Source organism: Bombina bombina, chromosome 6 (assembly GCF_027579735.1).
Source record: "Bombina bombina isolate aBomBom1 chromosome 6, aBomBom1.pri, whole genome shotgun sequence".
NCBI classification, from domain to species: Eukaryota; Metazoa; Chordata; class Amphibia; order Anura; family Bombinatoridae; genus Bombina; species Bombina bombina.
Window position 1 is genome coordinate 919,378,731 of NC_069504.1, and position 27,029 is coordinate 919,405,759.

General features: G+C 36.3%; 1 protein-coding gene across 2 annotated transcripts in view; it reads right to left on the reverse strand.

Annotated features, from left to right (window-relative positions):
- Positions 1-26,646, reverse strand: part of GABRP (gamma-aminobutyric acid type A receptor subunit pi) — a 58,433-nt gene extending 31,787 nt beyond the window's left edge. Inside the window, exons 1-6 of one of the 2 annotated variants that reach the window (XM_053718561.1) lie at positions 26,510-26,646; positions 25,345-25,439; positions 20,879-20,946; positions 5,200-5,423; positions 4,268-4,350; positions 380-517 (exon numbers count right to left, since the gene is read on the reverse strand). In XM_053718561.1, coding sequence (XP_053574536.1) covers positions 380-517; positions 4,268-4,350; positions 5,200-5,423; positions 20,879-20,946; positions 25,345-25,439; positions 26,510-26,562 — 661 coding nt within the window. In that variant the 5' untranslated portion in view covers positions 26,563-26,646. Of the gene's footprint in view, positions 1-379; positions 518-4,267; positions 4,351-5,199; positions 5,424-20,878; positions 20,947-25,344; positions 25,440-26,509 lie in introns of those variants that run through there. The other variant, XM_053718562.1, reaches the window with a different exon arrangement.
- Between the last annotated feature and the right edge of the window lie 383 nt (positions 26,647-27,029).

Genomic DNA, 27,029 nt, shown 5'->3' on the forward strand with positions numbered 1-27,029 from the left:
CAATCCAGCAGTTTAGGGGTTAACAGGCAGAGTGGTCAGACAAGCAGAGGTCAGCAACAATATAACAGTCCAGCATACAGCAACAATAACACCCAGGAGAACACTAAGCCGACACCCCCTTAGACAACGAGCAGAACAGCAGCCGCCGCATCCCTAGCAACAGCTAGAGCAGCGCGACAGTTACATCTCAGTCTGTTTATACATCCCCCATTTTAAAGTCAATGACCAACCTGAAGCCCCTAACTCTAACCAACCATATATATATATATATATATATATATATTTTTTTAACCATTTTATTTTCAAGTATTTATAATTGGAACTTAAACTGTTTCTCTATATTGTTGTGGGTATCTATTCCAGTGTTACATATTCTTACCTGTCTCATAAGTTCCAATACCAATTTTAGTGTAGAATTGTTCCACCGTGTACTGCGCAAGCTGTAAATTGTCCATCCCACGCACTGACTCGTTGCCTCTCATCCAGGTAAATATAAGGTCTTTTACATTATAACCCACTGTAAAGAAAGGGGAATTGCTGATTTTACTAGATTATATGTATTTTCAGCATTTTACTTACATGTTTAAAGAGACATGTAAGTCCGAAGTATGCTGTAGACTATTAGAAGGTTATTTGCAATACAAAGTGTGCTTTATAAAAATAAAACAAAAGTTTGATTCTTTTTTTTAACCTTTTATATGTGTTGTGTGCCTAGTGCATACAGACAAATTTCTCTAAAAGCAAAATATGGAATGACAAAAAATATTCCCAAAAAAAGATTTTAGTAAAAAAAACAAAAAACTGCATTTGAAAAACAATTTCACATTTGCTCTGTACTTTGCTAAATCCCAGTTATGAAAATGCAGGTTATATATTTTAAACAATTTAAATATAAGCAAAAATAAAAACTAAGGCAACACTAGTACAAACATAATAAAGAATTTTAAGTATTTTGTTAAGAACTTCCATTAATTAAAATGTGGTAAAATGGCAAACATATATTACATATTAGTGGACTTATAAACTACGTGTCATATACTTGAAATGTGTTAGGGTTATTTGTCAAATGTGTTTGTTTTCTGTTTTATGTCTAACGTTTATATCAAGATTGCATTTAATTATATATATATATATATATACAGGGAGTGCAGAATTATTAGGCAAATGAGTATTTTGACCACATCATCCTCTTTATGCATGCTGTCGTACTCCAAGCTGTATAGGCTCGAAAGCCTACTACCAATTAAGCATATTAGGTGATGTGCATCTCTGTAATGAGAAGGGGTGTGGTCTAATGACATCAACACCCTATATCAGGTGTGCATAATTATTAGGCAACTTCCTTTCCTTTGGCAAAATGGGTCAAAAGAAGGACTTGACAGGCTCAGAAAAGTCAAAAATAGTGAGATATCTTGCAGAGGGATGCAGCACTCTTAAAATTGCAAAGCTTCTGAAGCGTGATCATCGAACAATCAAGCGTTTCATTCAAAATAGTCAACAGGGTCGCAAGAAGCGTGTGGAAAAACCAAGGCGCAAAATAACTGCCCATGAACTGAGAAAAGTCAAGCGTGCAGCTGCCAAGATGCCACTTGCCACCAGTTTGGCCATATTTCAGAGCTGCAACATCACTGGAGTGCCCAAAAGCACAAGGTGTGCAATACTCAGAGACATGGCCAAGGTAAGAAAGGCTGAAAGACGACCACCACTGAACAAGACACACAAGCTGAAACGTCAAGACTGGGCCAAGAAATATCTCAAGACTGATTTTTCTAAGGTTTTATGGACTGATGAAATGAGAGTGAGTCTTGATGGGCCAGATGGATGGGCCCGTGGCTGGATTGGTAAAGGGCAGAGAGCTCCAGTCCGACTCAGACGCCAGCAAGGTGGAGGTGGAGTACTGGTTTGGGCTGGTATCATCAAAGATGAGCTTGTGGGGCCTTTTCGGGTTGAGGATGGAGTCAAGCTCAACTCCCAGTCCTACTGCCAGTTTCTGGAAGACACCTTCTTCAAGCAGTGGTACAGGAAGAAGTCTGCATCCTTCAAGAAAAACATGATTTTCATGCAGGACAATGCTCCATCACACGCGTCCAAGTACTCCACAGCGTGGCTGGCAAGAAAGGGTATAAAAGAAGAAAATCTAATGACATGGCCTCCTTGTTCACCTGATCTGAACCCCATTGAGAACCTGTGGTCCATCATCAAATGTGAGGTTTACAAGGAGGGAAAACAGTACACCTCTCTGAACAGTGTCTGGGAGGCTGTGGTTGCTGCTGCACGCAATGTTGATGGTAAACAGATCAAAACACTGACAGAATCCATGGATGGCAGGCTTTTGAGTGTCCTTGCAAAGAAAGGTGGCTATATTGGTCACTGATTTGTTTTTGTTTTGTTTTTGAATGTCAGAAAATGTATATTTGTGAATGTTGAGATGTTATATTGGTTTCACTGGTAAAAATAAATAATTGAAATGGGTATATATTTGTTTTTTGTTAAGTTGCCTAATAATTATGCACAGTAATAGTCACCTGCACACACAGATATCCCCCTAAAATAGCTATAACTAAAAACAAACTAAAAACTACTTCCAAAACTATTCAGCTTTGATATTAATGAGTTTTTTGGGTTAATTGAGAACATGGTTGTTGTTCAATAATAAAATTAATCCTCAAAAATACAACTTGCCTAATAATTCTGCACTCCCTGTATATATATATATATATATATATATATATATATATATATATATATACTTATAATATATACTTTTATCAGCTCTTCAAGTTACACTATCAAATATTGTGACACATTATTTGGGGTTGTTTCTCAGGGGGACATTATGGATGAGCATTCTCACCTATGAATCCAGATTTTTTTAAATTAAATGTTTTAATTTTTATAATGTAAAAACAAACACAATGTAAAAGCATACACATTGTTCACCTAGTGGGTTGCAAACTAATACAAATTTATAGCAATCAACTGTTATTTAGTTAAACACTGATTTATATATATATATATATATATATATATATATATATATATATATATATATATATATATATATATATATATATATATAAATAAAATAATATAGGTTGTAAAATCTTAATATAACTGTAATTATATCACAGTCATTGTAAGTTATGTATAGACATGCAAATTCTGTTAGTTCACACATTTTAATATAAACAGGTTTAACTCTTTTATGCAGAAAAATATTTTAACACATTGGGCCAGATTACAAGTGGAGCACTAAATATTGCTTTTGTAAGTGATATTTGCGCTCCACTGAGTAATACCAGTGCAAGCTAATGTGTGCTGGTATTACAAGTTGACATCAATGCGAATGCGAGCTTGCGTTAGAGTTGCTGGAAGCATTGCGCTCACGAGAGAGCTCTTCCATAGGCTGCACAGCATGAGAACTAGCGCAGCGTAGGGGGTAAGTCGCGCAGTGATGGCAGCAAATTGTAAATATATATGTATATGATTATATACACATATTAACACATAAATATATATATATATATATATATATATATATATATATATATATATAAAAAAGCATATACATATATATATTTACTGGGAAAACACAGTTCCCATAGACCGCAATGTAAAGGCACTTTTCAGTGCCGTTTTTTTTTCCTAACACCCTACACCCGCCAACTTTAGCCCTCAAAAACTGCCTGGTGGAGTTATTTTATTATAAAATTAAAAATGCTACATTATTTACTTTTTAATAAAATATATACCACTGTATTTTGGGGCATTTGGGGGACATTTATAAAAATAACCAGAGATCTGTTTTCTGGTTTATTTTACATGCACTAATTGCTACTGCAAGCTCTCGGTGTCATTAACCAGCCACCTGTAATGGCTGATCATTTACTGTGCGCGAGCGCAAACGGGCAAATTTGCCTATTTGCATGTGTGCGATAAATTAGCGTTCCACTTGTAATCTAGTTCAGAATTTTTTTAATATCGCTTTAAACTTACTAAAGCATTGATCATTTGAACTATCCATATCTATCTATCTATCTATCTATCTATCTATCTATCTATCTATCTATCTATATATATAAAGCATTTTTTTTGCTATTTTTATTGTCCCTCAAAGAACAAAAATAGTTTCATTGCGACCCCTTAGGTGTTAAATGTCTATTTTATAGGCTGTATTTTAAAATATAATGCTCAATGTTGAATGAGACACACTGTATTTCATGACATCGTTATAAAACTAGGTGCTATACCATTTTAACATACTTACAACTCTCTATTTGTAGTTTGCATGTTTGCTTATCCATGGGGTATTTTGACAGGTCCATATAACATGCAACAGTTGATGTAATTCTAGAAAAGAAATAATGAAACCGGTAAATGTTTAACGTAATTTTATAAGTTCACTGAAGGAAAATTTATATTTCTTAAGCAAACATAGTCAGCATACTAAATAAACTTATTCATTTTAGAAAGCAAAATACGTTACGGTGACTATAGATTTGATGAGGTTACTTTTAATCTGTGTCAATAAAATGTATTAGATGTTTATTATATCAATGAAACAGCAGGTAAAACAAAAATAGAAGCAGAAGTTTGATCACTTCTGTGCTAAAGTATTAAGATATTCTTATATTAAAGAAATACTGCAGTTCACAAAGGGCATTCTCTAATTCATTAGAACATGCCATTATTAGATCATGTATGTTTAGCACTACTGACCCTGCAAGTATCTGTGTTCAACTTCAGCAAAGGTCTGCTTGACACCAGCAGTTCTCTGAGGCTCCCAAGAAGTAAGTTTGTGAAGGCTAAACACAGGGCCTAATAATCAAAAACTGGAGATGAATCACACAATTTTTTTTAGGGCTTTTTAGAGCATTATATTATAATGTATGTTCCTTCCTTCACATCCAGAACCCTGCATATCTAGATAAACAGCTCACAAGGTAAAATTTGCCTTTCTAAGATTCTGTGAAGGACTGTAGTGACAAAACGTGTTACATCATCTTGCCAGAGCCGAGCGCTTTAGATCATAAGGCCCATAGACTTGCAGGGTCAGTAGCTCTGAAATGATCTGTTCTAATGAACTAGACCTGGCAATTTTAGCACTAAGCGATCCCTTTAAAATAGGAATCTTGTATTTGTTTTGTAAAAGGGCAATAACTGCCTTTAAATGAATTATTAATTAGATATGTTTATTACCTGACAGCGTATAATACAGTACCATTGGAGAATAGCCTAACAAGACGGTTTTCTACTGTCACATCATGCAAGAAAGACTTTTTAGAATCCACAATATAGGTGTCTGGGAACCAAAGCAGTTGTACAAGTCTGGCATCCAATGCTATGCTTTTGTTTTTGCTGCCTTCGAAAACTAGACGTTCATCTGTCCAACGCTGCCGCAAAATGATTGTGGCTGTGTAGTCCTGTTCAATGAGAGAGGTTAGAAACTTTACTCAATATGCTGTTTGTTACTATTTAGTGCATCATTACAAGTGGGTTTTGTCTATTAAAATATATGTTAAAACAAGTCACAAAAACACTAACTTTAAAAGCAGTCAAACCCCTTGTAATAAGAATGTCATCTGCTTTCATGTGCTTTATTATGGATGTAATTATTTCCCCTATTAACCATTACCTCAAAAATCTAGCAAACCTACCCACCTTATAAAACAGAATAACCATAAATTACATGTATAACTGCTTCAACATTCACTGAACAGGTATTTTAGCACACAATCGTCACAAACTGTTAATGACAATCAATGTCATTGCATTTATGGATAAAAGTTATTGCAGTAATTAAATTGACAGAAAGGTCTACATTTTTGTATGCATATGAAAAGAGCACTATTCAAAGATGGTAAACATATTTTTGTATTTTTGTAGGGAAAGTTAAAGCGACAGTCTACACCAGAATTGTTATTGTTTTAAAAACATAATTTATGTAAGAACTTACCTGATAAATTCATTTCTTTCATATTAGCAAGAGTCCATGAGCTAGTGACGTATGGGATATACATTCCTACCAGGAGGGGCAAAGTTTCCCAAACCTCAAAATGCCTATAAATACACCCCTCACCACACCCACAATTCAGTTTAACGAATAGCCAAGAAGTGGGGTGATAAAAAAGTGCGAAAGCATATAAAATAAGGAATTGGAATAATTGTGCTTTATACAAAATCATAACCACCACAAAAAAAGGGCGGGCCTCATGGACTCTTGCTAATATGAAAGAAATGAATTTATCAGGTAAGTTCTTACATAAATTATGTTTTCTTTCATGTAATTAGCAAGAGTTCATGAGCTAGTGACGTATGGGATAATGACTACCCAAGATGTGGATCTTTCCACACAAGAGTCACTAGAGAGGGAGGGATAAAATAAAGACAGCCAATTCCTGCTGAAAATAATCCACACCCAAAATAAAGTTTAACGAAAAACATAAGCAGAAGATTCAAACTGAAACCGCTGCCTGAAGTACTTTTCTACCAAAAACTACTTCAGAAGAAGAAAATACATCAAAATGGTAGAATTTAGAAAAAGTATGCAAAGAGGACCAAGTTGCTGCTTTGCAGATCTGGTCAACCGAAGCTTCATTCCTAAATGCCCAGGAAGTAGAAACTGACCTAGTAGAATGAGCTGTAATTCTCTGAGGCAGAGTTTTACCCGACTCAACATAGGCAAAATGAATTAAAGATTTCAACCAAGATGCCAAAGAAATGGCAGAAGCTTTCTGGCCTTTTCTAGAACCGGAAAAGATAACAAATAGACTAGAAGTCTTACGTAAAGATTTCGTAGCTTCAACATAATATTTCAAAGCTCTAACAACATCCAAAGAATGCAACGATTTCTCCTTAGAATTCTTAGGATTAGGACATAATGAAGGAACCACAATTTCTCTACTAATGTTGTTGGAATTCACAACTTTAGGTAAAAATTCAAAAGAAGTTCGCAACACCGCCTTATCCTGATGAAAAATCAGAAAAGGAGACTAACAAGAAAGAGCAGATAATTCAGAAACTCTTCTGGCAGAAGAGATGGCCAAAAGGAACAAAACTTTCCAAGAAAGTAATTTAATGTCCAATGAATGCATAGGTTCAAACGGAGGAGCTTGAAGAGCTCCCAGAACCAAATTCAAACTCCAAGGAGGAGAAATTGACTTAATGACAGGTTTTATACGAACCAAAGCTTGTACAAAACAATGAATATCAGGAAGAATAGCAATCTTTCTGTGAAAAAGAACAGAAAGAGCAGAGATTTGTCCTTTCAAAGAACTTGCGGACAAACCCTTATCTAAACCATCCTGAAGGAACTGTAAAATTCTCGGTATTCTAAAAGAATGCCAGGAAAAATGATGAGAAAGACACCAAGAAATATAAGTCTTCCAGACTCTATAATATATCTCTCGAGATACAGATTTACGAGCCTGTAACATAGTATTAATCACAGAGTCAGAGAAACCTCTTTGACCAAGAATCAAGCGTTCAATCTCCATACCTTTAAATTTAAGGATTTCAGATCCTGATGGATAAAAGGACCTTGTGACAGAAGGTCTGGTCTTAACGGAAGAGTCCACGGTTGGCAAGAGGCCATCCGGACAAGATCCGCATACCAAAACCTGTGAGGCCATGCCGGAGCTACCAGCAGAACAAACGAGCATTCCTTCAGAATCTTGGAGATTACTCTTGGAAGAAGAACTAGAGGCGGAAAGATATAGGCAGGATGATACTTCCAAGGAAGTGATAATGCATCCACTGCCTCCGCCTGAGGATCCCGGGATCTGGACAGATACCTGGGAAGTTTCTTGTTTAGATGGGACGCCATCAGATCTATTTCTGGAAGTTCCCACATTTGAACAATCTGAAGAAATACCTCTGGGTGAAGAGACCATTCGCCCGGATGCAACGTTTGGCGACTGAGATAATCCGCTTCCCAATTGTCTACACCTGGGATATGAACCGCAGAGATTAGACAGGAGCTGGATTCCGCCCAAACCAAAATTCGAGATACTTCTTTCATAGCCAGAGGACTGTGAGTCCCTCCTTGATGATTGATGTATGCCACAGTTGTGACATTGTCTGTCTGAAAACAAATGAACGATTCTCTCTTCAGAAGAGGCCAAAACTGAAGAGCTCTGAAAATTGCATGGAGTTCCAAAATATTGATCGGTAATCTCACCTCCTGAGATTCCCAAACTCCTTGTGCCGTCAGAGATCCCCACACAGCTCCCCAACCTGTGAGACTTGCATCTGTTGAAATTACAGTCCAGGTCGGAAGCACAAAAGAAGCCCCCTGAATTAAACGATGGTGATCTGTCCATCATGTTAGAGAGTGTCGAACAATCGGTTTTAAAGATATTAATTGAGATATCTTCGTGTAATACTTGCACCATTGCTTCAGCATACAGAACTGAAGAGGTCGCATGTGAAAACGAGCAAAGGGGATCGCGTCCGATGCAGCAGTCATAAGACCTAGAATTTCCATGCATAAGGCTACCGAAGGGAATGATTGTGACTGAAGGTTTCGACAAGCTGTAATCAACTTTAGACGTCTCTTGTCTGTTAAAGACAGAGTCATGGACACTGAATCCATCTGGAAACCCAGAAAGGTTACCCTTGTCTGAGGAATCAAAGAACTTTTTGGTAAATTGATTCTCCAACCATGATCTTGAAGAAACAACACAAGTCGATTCGTATGAGATTCTGCTAAATGTAAAGACTGAGCAAGTACCAAGATATCGTCCAAATAAGGAAATACCACAATACCCTGTTCTCTGATTACAGACAGCAGGGCACCGAGAACCTTTGTAAAAATTCTTGGAGCTGTAGCTAGGCCAAACGGCAGAGCCACAAACTGGTAATGCTTGTCCAGAAACGAGAATCTCAGGAACTGATAATGATCTGGATGAATCGGAATATGCAGATATGCATCCTGTAAATCTATTGTGGACATATAATTCCCTTGCTGAACAAAAGGTAAGATAGTCCTTACAGTTACCATCTTGAACGTTGGTATCCTTACATAACGATTCAATATTTTTAGATCCAGAACTGGTCTGAAAGAATTCTCCTTCTTTGGTACAATGAAGAGATTTGAATAAAACCCCATCCCCTGTTCCGGAACTGGAACTGGCATAATTACTGCAGTCAACTCTAGATCTGAAACACATTTCAGAAATGCTTGAGCTCTTACTGGATTTACTGGGACACGGGAAAGAAAAAATCTCTTTGCAGGAGGTCTCAACTTGAAACCAATTCTGTACCCTTCTGAAACAATGCTCTGAATCCAAAGATTGTGAACAGAATTGATCCAAATTTCCTTGAAAAAACGTAACCTGCCCCCTACCAGCTGAGCTGGAATGAGGGCCGCACCTTCATGTGGACTTAAAAGCAGGCTTTGCCTTTCTAGCTGGCTTGGATTTATTCCAGACTGGAGATGGTCTCCAAACTGAAACTGCTCCTGAGGATGAAGGATCAGGCTTTTGTTCTTTGTTGAAACGAAAGGAACGAAAACGATTATTAGCCCTGTTTTTACCTTTAGATTTTTTATCCTGTGGTAAAAAAGTTCCTTTCCCACCAGTAACAGTTGAAATAATGGAATCCAACTGAGAACCAAATAATTTGTTACCCTGGAAAGAAATGGAAAGTAAAGTTGATTTAGAAGCCATATCAGCATTCCAAGTTTTAAGCCATAAAGCTCTTCTAGCTAAAATAGCTAGAGACATAAACCTGACATCAACTCTGATAATATCAAAAATGGCATCACAGATAAAATTATTAGCATGCTGAAGAAGAATAATAATATCATGAGAATCACGATGTGTTACTTGTTGCGCTAAAGTTTCCAACCAAAAAGTTGAAGCTGCAGCAACATCAGCCAAAGATATAGCAGGTCTAAGAAGATTACCTGAACACAGATAAGCTTTTCTTAGAAAGGACTCAATTTTCCTATCTAGAGGATCCTTAAACGAAGTACCATCTGACGTAGGAATAGTAGTACGTTTAGCAAGGGTAGAAATAGCCCCATCAACTTTAGGGATCTTGTCCCAAAATTCTAATCTGTCAGACGGCACAGGATATAATTGCTTAAAACGTTTAGAAGGAGTAAATGAATTACCCAAATTATCCCATTCTTTGGAAATTACTGCAGAAATAGCATTAGGAACAGGAAAAACTTCTGGAATAACCACAGGAGCTTTAAATACCTTATCTAAACGTTTAGAATTAGTATCAAGAGGACCAGAATCCTCTATTTCTAAAGCAATTAGTACTTCTTTAAGTAAAGAACGAATAAATTCCATTTTAAATAAATATGAAGATTTATCAGCATCAACCTCTGAGACAGAATCCTCTGAACCAGAGGAATCATCAGAATCAGAATGATGATGTTCATTTAAAAATTCATCTGTAGGGAGAGAAGTTTTAAAAGATTTTTTACGTTTACTAGAAGGAGAAATAACAGACATAGCCTTCTTTATGGATTCAGAAACAAAATCTCTTATATTATCAGGAACATTCTGCACCTTAGATGTTGAAGGAACTGCAACAGGCAATGGTACTTTACTAAAGGAAATATTATCTGCTTTAACAAGTTTGTCATGACAATCAATACAAACAACAGCTGGAGGAATAGCTACCAAAAGTTTACAGCAGATACACTTAGCTTTGGTAGATTCAGCACTTGACAGCGATTTTCCTGTAGTATCTTCTGACTCAGATGCAACGTGAGACATCTTGCAATATGTAAGAGAAAAAACAACATATATATAAAGCAAAATTGATCAAATTCCTTAAATGACAGTTTCAGGAATGGGAAAAAATGCCAAAGAACAAGCTTCTAGCAACCAGAAGCAATAAAAAATGAGACTTAAATAATGTGGAGACAAAAGTAACGCCCATATTTTTTTCGCGCCAAATAAGACGCCCACATTATTTGGCGCCTAAATGCTTTTTGCCGCCAAAAAATGACGCCACATCCGGAACGCCGACATTTTTGGCGCAAAACAACGTCAAAAAATGACGCAACTTCCGGCGACACGTATGACGCCGGAAACGGAAATAGAATTTTTGCGCCAAAAAAGTCTGCGGCAAGAATGACGCAATAAAATGAAGCATTTTCAGCCCCCGCGAGCCTAACAGCCCACAGGGAAAAAGTCAAATTTTAAGGTAAGAAAAATGTTAAATTAAAATGCATTATCCCAAATATGAAACTGACTGTCTGAAAATAAGGAAAGTTGAACATTCTGAGTCAAGGCAAATAAATGTTTGAATACATATATTTAGAACTTTATAAACAAAGTGCCCAACCATAGCTAGGAGTGTCACAGAAAATAAGACTTACTTACTCCAGGACACTCATCTACATATAGCAGATAGCCAAACCAGTACTGAAACGAGAATCAGCAGAGGTAATGGTATATATAAGAGTATATCGTCGATCTGAAAAGGGAGGTAAGAGATGAATCTCTACGACCGATAACAGAGAACCTATGAAATAGACCCCTTAGAAGGAGATCACTGCATTCAAATAGGCAATACTCTCCTCACATCCCTCTGACATTCACTGCACGCTGAGAGGAAAACCGGGCTCCAACTTGCTGCGGAGCGCATATCAACGTAGAATCTAGCACAAACTTACTTCACCACCTCCATCGGAGGCAAAGTTTGTAAAACTGAATTGTGGGTGTGGTGAGGGGTGTATTTATAGGCATTTTGAGGTTTGGGAAACTTTGCCCCTCCTGGTAAAAATGTATATCCCATACGTCACTAGCTCATGGACTCTTGCTAATTACATGAAAGAAAGATAGATAATCCCTTTATACCCATTACCTAAATTTGTATAACCAACACATTCATATTAATAAACTTTTTACCTCTGTGATTACCTTGTATCTAAGCCTCTGCAAACTGCCCCCTTATTTCAGTTCTTTTGACAGACTTGCAGTTTAGCCAATCAGTGCTGACTCCTAGGTAACTCCACGTGCGTGAGCACAATGTTATCTATATGATACACATTAACTAACACCCTCTAGTGGTGAAAAACTGTCAAAATGCATTCATATAAGAGGCGGCCTTCAAGGTCTAAGAAATTAGCATATGAACCTCCAAGGTTTAGCTTTCAACTAAGAATACCAAGAGAACAAAGCAAAATTGGTGATAAAAGTAAATTGGAAAGTTGTTTAAAATTAAATGCCCTATCTGAATCATGAACGTTTATTTTGGACTAGACTTTCCCTTTAATAATAAAGTACATTTATACTTTTTTGGTTAAAAGATTTAACCATATTATTATTTATGCATAAAGTATAAGAATATAGAATACCTACAGGGTTAGATGTAGGAAGGTACTGTAGTAAGTGTGTAAAAATTGCTTTCTATATTGATACTGACAACACACCAATTGTCAATGTATATTACTAAATATATCAATTTGGAAACTATTAGAAACATTTCTTATTAAAGGGCATCTATTTTACAGCTGGTTAAGTCGATAAAGCTAGTAGCGTTGCAACTGATCCAACTTGGAGCAGAAAAAGAAAGGTATAGTACTTGATTACTGGTGACAAAGTTAAGCTACATGCTCTGAATCTCTTAACAGCAATAAAATAGAATTCCTGGAAAATGGAAAACAATAGCTTTTTAATATAGCTGCACTTATATTTCACATTGATTCCAAGTTAAAGCAAATTGATTTCATGGGTGCTTTCTCTTTAAAGATAATTGCCTTCAAATAGAAGCCAGTGAACAACAATGATATTTGAGAAGCTTGGCTTGTATCTTTCCCAGCCAAATATGAGTCCCAATAATGCAATCGATGTCACCACATACAGCTGAGTTAAGTGAATCATTCATGCCACCAAGGTAGGAAATTGTCACATCCCTGTTCTGGTGCTATGTTATGCATCCATTTTCCTTTTTCCAGTTAATAATAGTGGGTTTATTGGTCATTTGACCAATTACAAAGTACAGGGATATTGCATTTAAAATACAAAACCGTAAAAATAATTTTAAATTTAAAAAAAATATATATCTCTGACTTAAACATAAAAAAATGTCAAATGAGCAATACATTACCAGAATACTGTATATCACTATAGAAATGCTAGTATACCTCAGGGAAAGCAATTTAGTTATATGCATTTCTATATATCTCTATCTATCTATCTATCTATCTATCTATCTATCTATCTATATCTATCTATCTATCTATCTTTACATACATTTATATATATATATATATATATATATATATATATATAACACATCACACTTGACATTGTTGATTACATCATCAACATAATAGTGACATCACCTATTATATATAGTACAATCTGGACCATCTAAAATCACTCTACCTTACATAAGACCCTGGTCATCATTTTATTCCCTATCCACCTTCTCATCCTCCCACCTCACACACAAACTCCCCCTCACACTCTCACCTCCATTTCCCCTCTACACAACAGGTTTCTTTACATTTCACTCTCTCTAACTCTTCTTCTCAGAAACCTTTCCCTCACACCATGCTCACCCTCTCAGTCCAAGTAACTCTCATACACCAGCTTCTGTTTATACTGTTTAGCCCTCCCTCTTCCAACACAGCCACCTCCTCAACCCTCTTCCCACCCCCCTGATATCCAATATCCCCCCCATCCTCTCACACAGCTTCCTCTTCACTTTGACTCTTCACAGTCTGATTCACACCTTGTTATTCCTATCTCCCTCACACAGTGGCCTCCTCACCCTCTATCTGTTAGATACAACCTCCTCTTTATCCTATCACCCCATCTGTGCTCGCTGGACCTTAAATGGACATTCCAGTGCTTTTTTATTACATATTTTTTGTAAATATTTCTTAAAAACCTTCAACTTTCTAATATATTGTATTAAAAATATTATTTCCTTGTTTAGATATATCATTTTTAAATTAACTTTTTTTTCACTTCCTTTTTTTTATTTTTAGCAAAGCCAATGCGCTGGATCGTATTGATATACGACCATGAACGTGCCTCGAGAACGAGTGTAAGTAGCGTGCATGCTATCAACGTCATGCTATCACGCTCAATTCCTTTTCATCCATTTAATACTCTATGCCCAGCTGTACACATTAAAAAGAGGAGCGAACATTGGGAGAGAACGGTTCAAAACATGTTGAAGCTTCATGGCTCACTGCCATTATGAAGACATGCAAAAAGCAGCAGAAAGGAAAATCATTATGCTGCACCTCCTCCTCTGCAATCAATTGCACCTCAAAAAAGCACAATAACAGGGACTCCAGAGCCCTGTTGCCCCCCTCTTCCCCATGACAAAAACCTACAAGAAACTGGAAATTCCACTGCTGCATCCATGGCTGGTAATAGATTTGAAGATCTGACTCTGATCAACAAACACTCTCCAGCACTCGAGTGGTAATCGGAGAAATATATATATATATATATATATATATATATATATATATATATATATATATATATATATATATATATATATAAACACACACACACACATACATACATATACATATACGCACACACACACAATTACTGCTCGAATGCTATAGAGCGCTGGAGAGGATTTGTTGATCAGAGTCAGATCTTCTAATCTGTTATCAGCCATGAATGCAATTTGAGGGATTTGTAAAAAATTTAAATACATAAATAATAATTTCAATACTATGAGAAAAACAACAACATACTTTTACAGAAAAAAAAAATCTGGATGAATTTGCAGCTGCAAAAAAATATCACAGCCTTTTGTAGAAGGTCACGTCTCCCTACCACTGGTATATAGCTAGTGAAATGAAGAAAAACAATTGCTAATACGCATGAAGATGCGCACACTCGGGCTAATAGTGTCTAATTTACATACTAAAAATGATTGGACAACATCAACAGCCTACAAAAGACTGAAAACAAGGTTTTTCATGAGGGGCGTATTGAAAATTGTAGTTGGAAAGGCATTTTGTGTAAGTTGAAATTTTTATGTTTCACTAATTTGTTTAATATAAATCTCATTAAAATAAATGTGTGACTTCTATTGAAATAAATAAATACAATTTTTAAGATGGAATGTCCCTTTAAGCTGGGTAAACTTGGCATAGATAATCTGTGCATTCTATTTTGGGTTGAAAATGGGACTTTTGACATCACCCTGCACATTTAAACTAAACTAACACTAAGATAAACCATCTACAGAAATAAATAAAACTTAACCAGCTGTAATAATTCCCTAAATTGTGTTGCTTAGTTACCATCTTTATTTATTTATTTTGATTCGGGACAGAACTTATGAAAATTATGCAAAGACCCTGTTTTTTTCTTGTTTTGCATTAGTTGAGCCCAAAGGGTAGATTTATCACAGGTCGAGCGGACAGATTAGCTGTAGCGAATCATGTGCGCTCGACCTCGCTAAATGCAGACAGCATACACTGTCGGCATTTAACATTGCACAAGTATTTCTTGTGAAATGCTTGTGCAATGCCGCCCCTTGCACACTCACGGCTAATCGGCTGCTAGCAGGGGGTGTAAATCATCCAGATCGTATCGGATCTGGATGATATCAGTCCGCCACCTAAAACCGCTGCTTCTTAACTTCCGTTTCAGGCTCGGGTGTAGAATGCAGCATCCGCTGCATAATAAATCTACCCCCATGAGTTGAATACAATCACATAAATATCAGCGTTCTATGAACTAAGACGTATACATAGACAACATTATGTGTGTGATACACACAATATGGTTGAGTTTTTGCTTAAAGGAACTACAATCAATTTGGTATTTTTTTTTCAACCTTGGGCGCGATCCGATATAGATTGCAGTTTGCGGCGCAAGCGAGGGAACCCGCGTCACCCGCAGTTTCAGCTCACAACTCGAGCTATCCCATATATGTCGCCGTCAGATGCTAACGTGCCGTAAGTCTGACAAACCAGCGATGTCCAGAAATCTGCGCAAGTACAAATTTCTGGCGTCGACAGTGACTTGCGGCACGTTAGAAACTGCGGGCGCCTACAAAACCTGACTAAAGTCTAAATCACCCGCACTGTCTAACACGCCTCCCTAACATAGCCCGACACGTCTAACACGCCTCCCTAACATAGCCCGACACGTCTAACCCTCTATCCGCTATCCCCCCTCACTAGCCTAACAATAAAATATGTATTAACCCCTTAACCGCCGCTACCTCATAAAGTTATTAACCCCTAAACCGCCGCCAGCTATATTAAATCTATAACCCCCTAAAGTGAGCCCCTAACACCGCCGCCATCTACCTTACCTACCCCCTAAAGTGAGCCCCTACCCCGCCGCTATTTTAAAATTATTAACCCCTAATCTAATCCCCCTACACCGCCGCCATCTATATTAAATTATTTAACCCCTAAAATACTAAACTATCCCTACCACTAAACCTAAGTCTAACCCTACAAATAGCCCTGAAAAGGGCTTTTTGCGTGGCATTGCCCCAAAGTAACAGCTCTTTTGCCAGCCCTTAAAAGGGCTTTTTGCGGGGCATGCCCCAAAGTAACAGCTCTTTTGCCAGCCCTTAAAAGGGCTTTTGGCGGGGCTTTGTCACAAAGTAAACTGCTCTTTTGCCTACAATCTACATCCCCCTACACCGCGGCCACCTATAATAAATGTATTAACCCCTAATCTAATCCCCTACACCGCCGCCAGCTATATTAACTATATTAACCCTAATTATATTAGGGTTAATATAGTTATTATATTATATATATTAACTATATTAACCCTAATTATATTAGGGTTAATATAGTTAATATCGTTATTATATTATATATATATATTAAGTATAATAACCCTATCTAACTCTAACATCCTAACTAAACTCTTATTAAAATAAATCTAATATTAATATTATTAATTAAAATATTCCTATTTAAATCTAAATACTTACCTATAAAATAAACCCTAAGATAGCTACAATGTAATTAATAATTACATTATAGCTATGTTAGGGTTTATATTTATTTTACAGGTAAATTGTTAATTATTTTAACTAGGTATAATAGCTATTAAATAGTTATTAACTATTTAATATCTACCTAGTTAAAATAATTACCTAATTACCTGTAAAATAAATCCTAACCTAAGTTACAAATACACCTACACTATCAATAAATTAACTAAATTACAAATATCTATCTAAAAATACAATTAAATTAACTAAACTAAATTACAAAAAAAAACAAACACTAAATTACAAAAAATAAAAAAAAGATTACAAGATTTTTAAGCTAATTACACCTATTCTAAGCCCCCTAATAAAATAATAAAGCCCCCCAAAATAAAAAAAATTCCCTGCCCTATTCTAAATTAAATAAAGTTCAAAGCTCTTTACCTTACCAGCCCTTAAAAGGGCCTTTTGTGGGGCATGCCCCAAAGAATTCAGCTCTTTTGCATTTAAAAACATATACAATACCCCCCCCCATTACAACCCACCACCCACATACCCCTATTCTAAACCCACCCAAACCCCCCTTAAAAAAGCCTAACACTACCCCCCTGAAGATCTCCCTACCTTGTCTTCACCACACCGGGCCGAACTCCTCATCCGATCCGGGCGATGTCTTCCTCCAAGCGGCAAAGAAGAATTCTTCCTCCGGCGACGTCTTCCTCCAAGCGGCAAAGAAGAATTCTTCCTCTGGCGACGTCTTCCTCCAAGCGGCAGCAAAGTCTTCATCCTTCCGGCGGCATCTTCAATCTTCTTTCTTGGCTCCGCCGCCGCGGAGCATCCATCCCGGCCGACGACTGAACGACGAATGAGGTACCTTTAAATGACGTCATCCAAGATGGCGTCCGCCGAATTCCGATTGGCTGATAGGATTCTATCAGCCAATCGGAATTAAGGTAGAAAAATCTGATTGGCTGATTGAATCAGCCAATCAGATTCAAGTTCAATCCGATCTTGGATGACGTCATTTAAAGGTACCTCATTCGTCGTTCAGTCGTCGGCCGGGATGGATGCTCCGCGGCGGCGGAGCCAAGAAAGAAGATTGAAGATGCCGCCGGAAGGATGAAGACTTTGCTGCCGCTTGGAGGAAGACGTCGCCGGAGGAAGAATTCTTCTTTGCCGCTTGGAGGAAGACGTCGCCGGAGGAAGAATTCTTCTTTGCCGCTTGGAGGAAGACGTCGCCGGAGGAAGAATTCTTCTTTGCCACTTGGAGCAAGACATCGCCCGGATCGGATGAGGAGTTCGGCCCGGTGTGGTGAAGACAAGGTAGGGAGATCTTCAGGGGGTAGTGTTAGGCTTTTTTAAGGGGGGTTTGGGTGGGTTTAGAATAGGGGTATGTGGGTGGTGGGTTGTAATGGGGGGGGGGGTATTGTATATGTTTTTAAATGCAAAAGAGCTGAATTCTTTGGGGCATGCCCCACAAAAGGCCCTTTTAAGGGCTGGTAAGGTAAAGAGCTTTGAACTTTATTTAATTTAGAATAGGGCAGGGAATTTTTTTTTATTTTGGGGGGCTTTATTATTTTATTAGGGGGCTTAGAATAGGTGTAATTAGCTTAAAAATCTTGTAATCTTTTTTTTATTTTTTGTAATTTAGTGTTTTTTTTTTTGTAATTTAGTTTAGTTAATTTAATTGTATTTTTAGATAGATATTTGTAATTTAGTTAATTTATTGATAGTGTAGGTGTATTTGTAACTTAGGTTAGGATTTATTTTACAGGTAATTAGGTAATTATTTTAACTAGGTAGATATTAAATAGTTAATAACTATTTAATAGCTATTATACCTAGTTAAAATAATTAACAATTTACCTGTAAAATAAATATAAACCCTACCATAGCTATAATGTAATTATTAATTACATTGTAGCTATCTTAGGGTTTATTTTATAGGTAAGTATTTAGATTTAAATAGGAATATTTTAGTTTATAATATGAATTAGATTTATTTAATAAGAATTTAGTTAGGGGTGTTAGGGTTAGATAGAGTTAATATAGTTTAGATAAATACTATAGTAACTATATTAACTATATTAACCCTAATATAATTAGGGTTAATATAGTTAATATATATAATGTAATAATTATATTAACTATAATAGACTTAGGGTTAATATAGATAACATAGCTGGCGGCGGGGTAGGTAGATTAAATTAGGGGTTAATAATTTTAATATAGATGGCGGCGGTGTAAGGGGCTTACATTAGGGGATAGATCAGTTAGATGGCGGCGGTGTAAGGGGTTCACATTAGGGGATAGATCAGTTAGATGGTGGCGGTTTTAGGGGTTCACATTAGGGGATAGATCAGTTAGATGGCGGCGGTGTAAAGGGTTCACATTAGGGGATAGATCAGTTAGATGGCGGCGGTGTAAGGGGTTCACATTAGGGGATAGATCAGTTAGATGGTGGCGGTTTTAGGGGTTCACATTAGGGGATAGATCAGTTAGATGGTGGCGGTTTTAGGGGCTCACAGTAGGGGGTTAGTTTATGTAGATGGCGGCGGTTTAGGGGTTAAATACTTTATTAGGGATTGCGGCGGGGGATCGCGGTTGACAGGGAGATAGACATTGCGCATGCGTTAGGTGTTAGGTTTATTTTAGCAGATCGCGGTTGACAGGGAGATAGACATTGCACATGCGTTAGGTGTTAGGTTTATTTTAGCAGCCAATTTAGGGAGTTACGGGGCTCCAATAGTCAGCGTAAGGCTTCTTACGGCTGCTTTTTGTGGCGAGGTGAAAATGGAGTAAGATTTCTCCATTTTCGCCACGTAAGTCCTTACGCTGTATATTGGATACCAAATTGCGCGGGTTTGGTATACCTGCCTATGGCCCAAAAAACTACGGGCGACGGCAGAAATATACGCGCGTTAACTTCTAGGTTACGCCGTATATAGGATACCAAAACCGCGCAAATATTGGCGTCGCCGGCTTTTGCGGGCGACGATTTTTATCGGATCGACCCCCTTATGCCTAATTCTCTGTGACTTACACAGATAAGGACAATAACACTACACAGTGTCCTGACATCTTTCCTACCTGTATTCATTAATAGCAAACAATATTAAAATAAAAATCATCATAATGTTGTTTTGCGTTATGTAAGATGTTATATTTAGACTCTATGCTAATTAGATACGTGTAGATAATTCTAGTAAATGCTGATAGTGTAACTAGAACTACAGGATTATGCATTTTATTTATTCATACCATAGTTTTATTCATCTGGTGTATCATATTAGCTGATCATGTTTACTACAGCATACTTCAAATCCTCTGTTTATGACACATATCCTGTGTAGTATCTCTTTAAATCGCCATGGAAGTAAAACTAAAATGTTCATGATTCAGATAGAGTGAGCAATTTTAAAGGGGTAGGAAAGACAAAATTAAACTTGCATGATTGAGAGAGCATGATTGAGAGACCGTTTTCAATAGCAAATTTGATAATAGAAGTAAAATAGAAAGTTGTTTAATATTGTGTGTTCTATTCAAATCACGAAAGAAGATGTTGCGGTTTCCTGTCACTTTAAGATACTTTTGAATTTAAGTCTATCATTAAATGTACTTTATTCTCTTGGTATCCTTTGTTGAAAAGCATACCTAGGTTTGCTCAGGGATGGCAATGCACTACTGGAAGCTAACTGCTGGTTTGTGGCTTTACAGATACGTCTTGTGTCATTGGTTCAACAGATGTGTTCAGACTGCCCCAGTAGTTTATTGCCACTGCGTAGCTGACTTTAACTATGTGTTTAACCCCTTTCCAGGATTTTTTATTTTGCATGTTGATAGTACCATTATTTTTATTGCTACAATTATTGTACACTGTGCTTTTGTTCAACTTTATATATTTAATGTGGACACAGTATTAGTGATCACAATATTTTTTATTTTGTGTTCAAAATTATTTTCTTACCATATTTTCCTCTGAAACAGCATCAATGCTTGCAACTTCCATTGTCACTGCTACTAAAACAGGCTTTTCTAAAAATGACATAATAAAGATAGATAAAGACTGGATATTCACAAATATAATTAACTCACAATTTTAATAAACAGATCATTTTTGTTTATTCATTTAAATTAAAGGGACACAAGTCCAAATTAAACTTTGATGATTTATATAGAGTATACAACTAAAAAAACAACTTTCCACTTTATTTCTATTAAATAAATGTGCACAATCTTTTTATATACACACTTCCTGAAGCACCTACTGAGCATGGGCAAAAGGTTCCTGACGGGACGAACAAAGTTTCTATGTAAACAAATTGAAATCACGCGACCGTGCATGCGATTGCGAGATTTCATTGATGAGTTTGGGTCAGGGGATAGTGCCTATGATGCTAGGCGCACCCTCCAGACCCCGATCCCATTCAGGAATCACGTTCAGTACAGCCAAACAGCTAGGATGTTCCATGCCGTTCTAATGGTGCTAAAGCCCAGAGCAGTTAGGGCGGCATGGAGTGGCCTAACGGCGGAAAGGGGTTAAGCGATTTTATTGTATTTAATGGTCCTGTAATTTAAATACTTGTATGGATGTTTTTGAAGTTTTAAAAATGAAACATATTTCAAAAGTTTTATTTTTGTGTTGGTAAATATTTCAGAACATTCTTATAGTCTGATCTCAACTCAGAATTCTAGTGATCCATCTTTTTTTTTGTAGTAACATTTACAGATAATGGACTAGGGCTAGATTAGAAGTGGAGCGCTATTTAGTGCTTTCGCTCTCGCGCTAACTGATCTTTTTTTTTTAAATCTAAATATTGCATAAATATGTTTTTTTCATGTTTTCATCTACTTGACTGTAAAGGGCTCCAATGCATATATATATATATATATATATATATATATATATATATATATATATATATATTTATGTGATTATATGTATATATGTCTGTAAATACATATATACACACACACATATACAGTGTATAGATCGTTAACTTCAATTGCACTCAAGTCATCTTTCAACTTGTAATATGCGCGCTACTCCCAACACGCGCAAACAGTTGCAATAAACCTGATATCACTCACGCGCAACCATTAGCACGCAACTCATAATCTGGCATTTAATGTTTTTTTTCATTTTTAATGAGTAATTGCTCAAGGTTTACTTACAATACTACAATGTTACTCATAAAGCTACTACATTAATTCAATGCATGCACTATATTCATTTAGCCACAATTCCAGGGGCATATTCTAACCTAGATTAAAAATAGGTTGGTGCCTAGGGTGACAGGATTTTGGGGCTGGAAGTAGGGATGGACTGAGACCTACAAGGACCCTGGGCATTAATTAGGAAAGCGCCCTATAGCAGGACATAGAGGTTTAAATTTTAAACAGTTTCAATCTTTATTGCATGACAGAACTGGAACATAATCACTGTTTATCCAAAGTGCAGTACCTTTAAAACCTCCAGGCAAGCCTTTTACTTGAATAGTCTTGAAGCTGCAAGTGCAGAAAGTAAAATAAAGTCCTTTTTTTTCCAGGGCAGCTTTTCATAAATCCCCAGAAAGGAAACAAAATTTCAGCTTGGAAACAAATATATCTTTTTCTCTCCCCTCCCTGTTAACCTGTCTAGTTTTTTAATCCCCAACATAGGTGTGTCTTCTAGCTTTCCAGAGAGTTAACTCCTCCACTGCTGACTACTTCAAACATAAGTGTTTACAGAGTAATTATGAGTGACAGGATTCCCCCTGTCACATTCCTCCGCGTTAGAGGGAAGTCCATACTTCCCAAGGTGGAAGCTTGACCCTCCACTCCTTCTGTTGCATTGACACTGTCCTTCCCTGGGCAATGCTGAAAGGTAAAAGAGAAGAGTTGGAGGACCATGTACCACCTAGTCAATCTAGCATTGGTATCTTTTATTAAATATAACCATTTTAAAGGGGCATGGTCTGTCACTAGAGTGAACTGAACTGCAGCCAAGTAGTACCTCAAAGATTCAATAGCCCATTTGGTTGCCAGACACTCTTTTTTTTTAAAGTAGAATACTTAGTCTCTCATGGAAAAAGTTTCCTTTTAAGAAATAGGGTGTTCAACTCCCATAATGTCCTGGGATGGTTTGGCCTCCAGTCTAACACCAAAGGCATCTTCAGCAAAATTATGTGTTTGTCAAGGTCAGGGCTTTGTAGAGTGGGGCTTTGGGATAGACATTGTTTAATGACATCAAACGCTATTTGACAGTCTTCTGTCCAAATTTACAATGTTTCCTCTAGTTCTGCTGTTCAAGTAGAAGTTATAAGTAGAATGTAGCTAAGAGTACTATCAATACCTTAAACAGGAATTAAGTACTGATAACTTTATACTTAGATCGCATTTATCAGATAGTGGATAATGTATAATCCTAGATGAAAAGGAAAATACAAGAATTAACTGAGGAACACACTTGTAGTAGATTGATAAGTTGAGATCAGTAGTAGAATTATGTTTTTAGAGTTCACATTAGATACTAAGCTTAGAATAAAGTGTAGCTGTTTAATCTCAGCAAGAGATGTGACAGGAGCAGATGTAAATAACTGATTACAGCTTGGGTGCGATGATAATGAGGTCCCAAAGTTCATATAAATAAATTTGAAATACCTTAAAGCAGCTAAGTCTTTGCAATTCAGATGGAACAGGAGCTATTATTACTAGCCGGAATAGTCGCTGTAAACGTTACCCAATTCAGAGGCTCACACGGAGAAGCTGGCTTTCAGTTCAACAACCTTTCAGAGCTCAGATGCAGAGAAATGCCGGAGTACTTCGGGTTCAGTGCCTGAAGCGGTCAGGAATGTGGAAATTTATGAATAAGGAATGCAGGCGGCTTGGATTTGTATAAATAAAAAGAGAGAAGCGCTCAACCTTGGAAAGAACAATAGCATAATAGCTTGTTCTATGGCAAGTTACCACACAAGAAGCAGCCTCTTTTTGCTCAACATGTGCCTTTCTCAGAGAAGAACTTTCCTGAAGCATATCAGTCTGATCCTTACTTCACAGCACAGTCCAGCCCCGAAATACCAGGCAATCCCTTTCTGAATGAGAGAAACAGCAAAACCCCAGACACACGTTTCGGCCTATTGTGGGCCTCGTCAGTGAGGTGCAGCCATGTCCCTCTAGGCACACTGAGCAACGGGTCCACGTCTGGATTCCCACCTCACACTTAGGGAGACTTCCCTAAGTGTCATAATTTTCATAAATAAAAAGAGAGAAGCCCTCAACCTGGGAACGAACAATAGCATAATAGCTTGCAATTCTTTTTTTAGGGATATGTGTATTCCTTGATTGTGAGGCTTGCCAACATTTGAAAAAGGTGTTGGAATAACACCGAAACGTTATGACCGTTTAGTGATGTCTTTCTAAGATGAATTAAAATTTTGTATATTGTGCTAAAAAGACCAGTGAGTGCCTTTTTCTTCAACGAGGACTGTTTTCATCATTAAGAAGTGCACCCTGGTGGCTGTGGTATATTGATAAGACTGTGCTTATCTCTTTGTGAAGTTTTATATATATATATATATATATATATATATATATATATATACACACACACACATTTATACAAATCCACAAATCTGGAATTCCAAAATTCAAACTTATTCTGAAATGCAAAATTGTAATTAAAATAAAATGATCAAAAATGACTCTGTAAGTTACAATTGCCTGTGTCTTTGGATTGATTTCTTGTGTTCTAAATGCATACATTAGTCTATATTTATCTTATTATAACAAAAAATACTACTTTTCTGATTATAGTACTGTACTATCTTTCTGAGGGTACTATGTATAGAAAAATATTAAACATGATATAAAACCACCTTTAGGTTGTATGTTTAAGCTATATAATGACATGCAAATATGGCTTATGACATGAAATTATTGTTTACACTTGGTTCCATTCCCTCTTCAAACTATACAATTTTACAAATTTTGCAAATATTTAAAAATCCAAACTATTCGGAGATCCAAACCTTTTCCAGTCCAAAGCAGTTTAGATAAAGGATTTTCTACCTTTATATATGTAGTAAATATCTCTTCATATAAGGCTGTAACCGGTCTTAAAATACTGTAACAGTTCTATTATTGCAGTAACTATTTTGTTAGATTTTCTAATGAACCTTTTTGTATCACATGCATTCGAAACATACTTTATGCATCAAAATTAAAAATAAAACATTAAACTGTTTACATTATGATTATTTCCAAAACATTGCACAAGAGGGAGCTACCCCACCAGTGATTTTGGTATATATATATATTCTATTTGCAAGCTAGAACAGCTAACACCGACATTTATTCACAGCAAGAATACATTGCAATTCAGTACAATAAAATAGATCTGTTAATCATTAAAGTGTACAAATACTTCAAATAAGGAAAATTTTAGATTCTTACCATTAAAACCTGGTCTTAGGTATTTGTTATATTCTTTTGTAAGGTTTTGGAATCCAGGAAGCACCTCTATCTCTTCTTGCATATTGCAAAGAGGGCTAGGATGATAAATAACATGTTTGTAAATATTTAGAGATATTATATATAACCTTTATAAAAACAGCCCTCATAGTATTAGTAATGAATTTGTAAAATTAACTTTGAAATTGTCTGCATCTAATTTAAAGGGATATGAAAAAATTTCTTTCATGATTCAGATAAAGCATGCGATTTTAAACAACTTTCTAATTTACTTCTATTATCATGTTTTTCTTGAAAGCAGGGACATATGCTTAGGAGCTGGCCAATTTCTGGAGCACTATAAGTCATCAGTTTTGCAAGAACACTATTTCCTGCCATGTAATGATCCAGATGCCTACCTAGGTATCTCTTCAACACAGAATATCATGGGAAAGAAGCAAATTTGATAATTGAAATAAATTGGAAACTTTTAAAAAATGGTACGCTGATAGAATACAAAATCTCTAATATGGGTATCTAAAGTTGGTCTAAGATTATGTGAAATTATTCTTAAAAATAAATCTGCTTTTAGTGAGCAATCTTTCAAATTGCTGTGTTTATGATATAGACACAATTTATGTTTCTAGTTTCAGATATATGTATTTATTCAGATTCCTCACATGATTAAATCATTCAGCATGAGGTCTAACTGCGTATATATTTTTATATTTATATACACATATACATAGTATATATATCATCAGTTAAGAAGCACTGCACAGGGTCTGCATACAAAATGTTTTAAAAAACATTTAAATTGTTATTTTGTTAGAAAATGTTGCATTGTTTTGCAGTTCAGGGATATAGCATTTTAATTAAACACCTTTTAGTCTTATCTCCTATTTGAAGCCCAATTAGGAACAGATATTAATTAATTTCTACACTGATCCACCACTGTGTAATATAGCAGTGTTAGACAACAAGATGTAAGAGACACAAAAATATCACAAATCTATCTATCTATCTATCTATCTATCTATCTATCTATCTATCTATCTATCTATCTACATACACACACATTTATCTAAACACAAAATAATACATTTTCATCAGACATATAATACAGATGTTTATATGGCATGACACCTTACCAAATATCTGAACTTACCATTGCAAAAGAAGAATCCAAATGAAGAAAATGCAGTTCAATCTGTAGAACATTTTAAAAAGATTTCCTAGAGTTAATGAAAGAGCTTTGATGTTTACAAAAAATGTACAGAATGTTCCATGTGACAGTGTATGAAATGCATATCAAGCTGATAAAAAAACGCTTGCCTTCTGTGGGTGGGCCATATAAAGCTTTTATAAGATTGCCATGCCCAGTTAGGTTCAACCTTTTGCTTGTATTTGATTTATTGCCATGTCACTTTGTCAGCATACTCATAAGCACTTAATTAGCTGCATGGCACAATGTATGTATATATTTTTATAATGACTGTATACTTTCTAAATCCTACAGAAATAGGAGGTACAAGACAAACACCTAGATTACAAGTTTTGTGCTATAAAGGATGTGAAACGAACGCAACAAAAGTTGCATTATTTCACCCCCCCCATAGTGCTGCCATTACACGTTTTTGAAAAGCCGCCTTGTGCTTGCGATATGGTGGCGATGAGCTCCATACCGC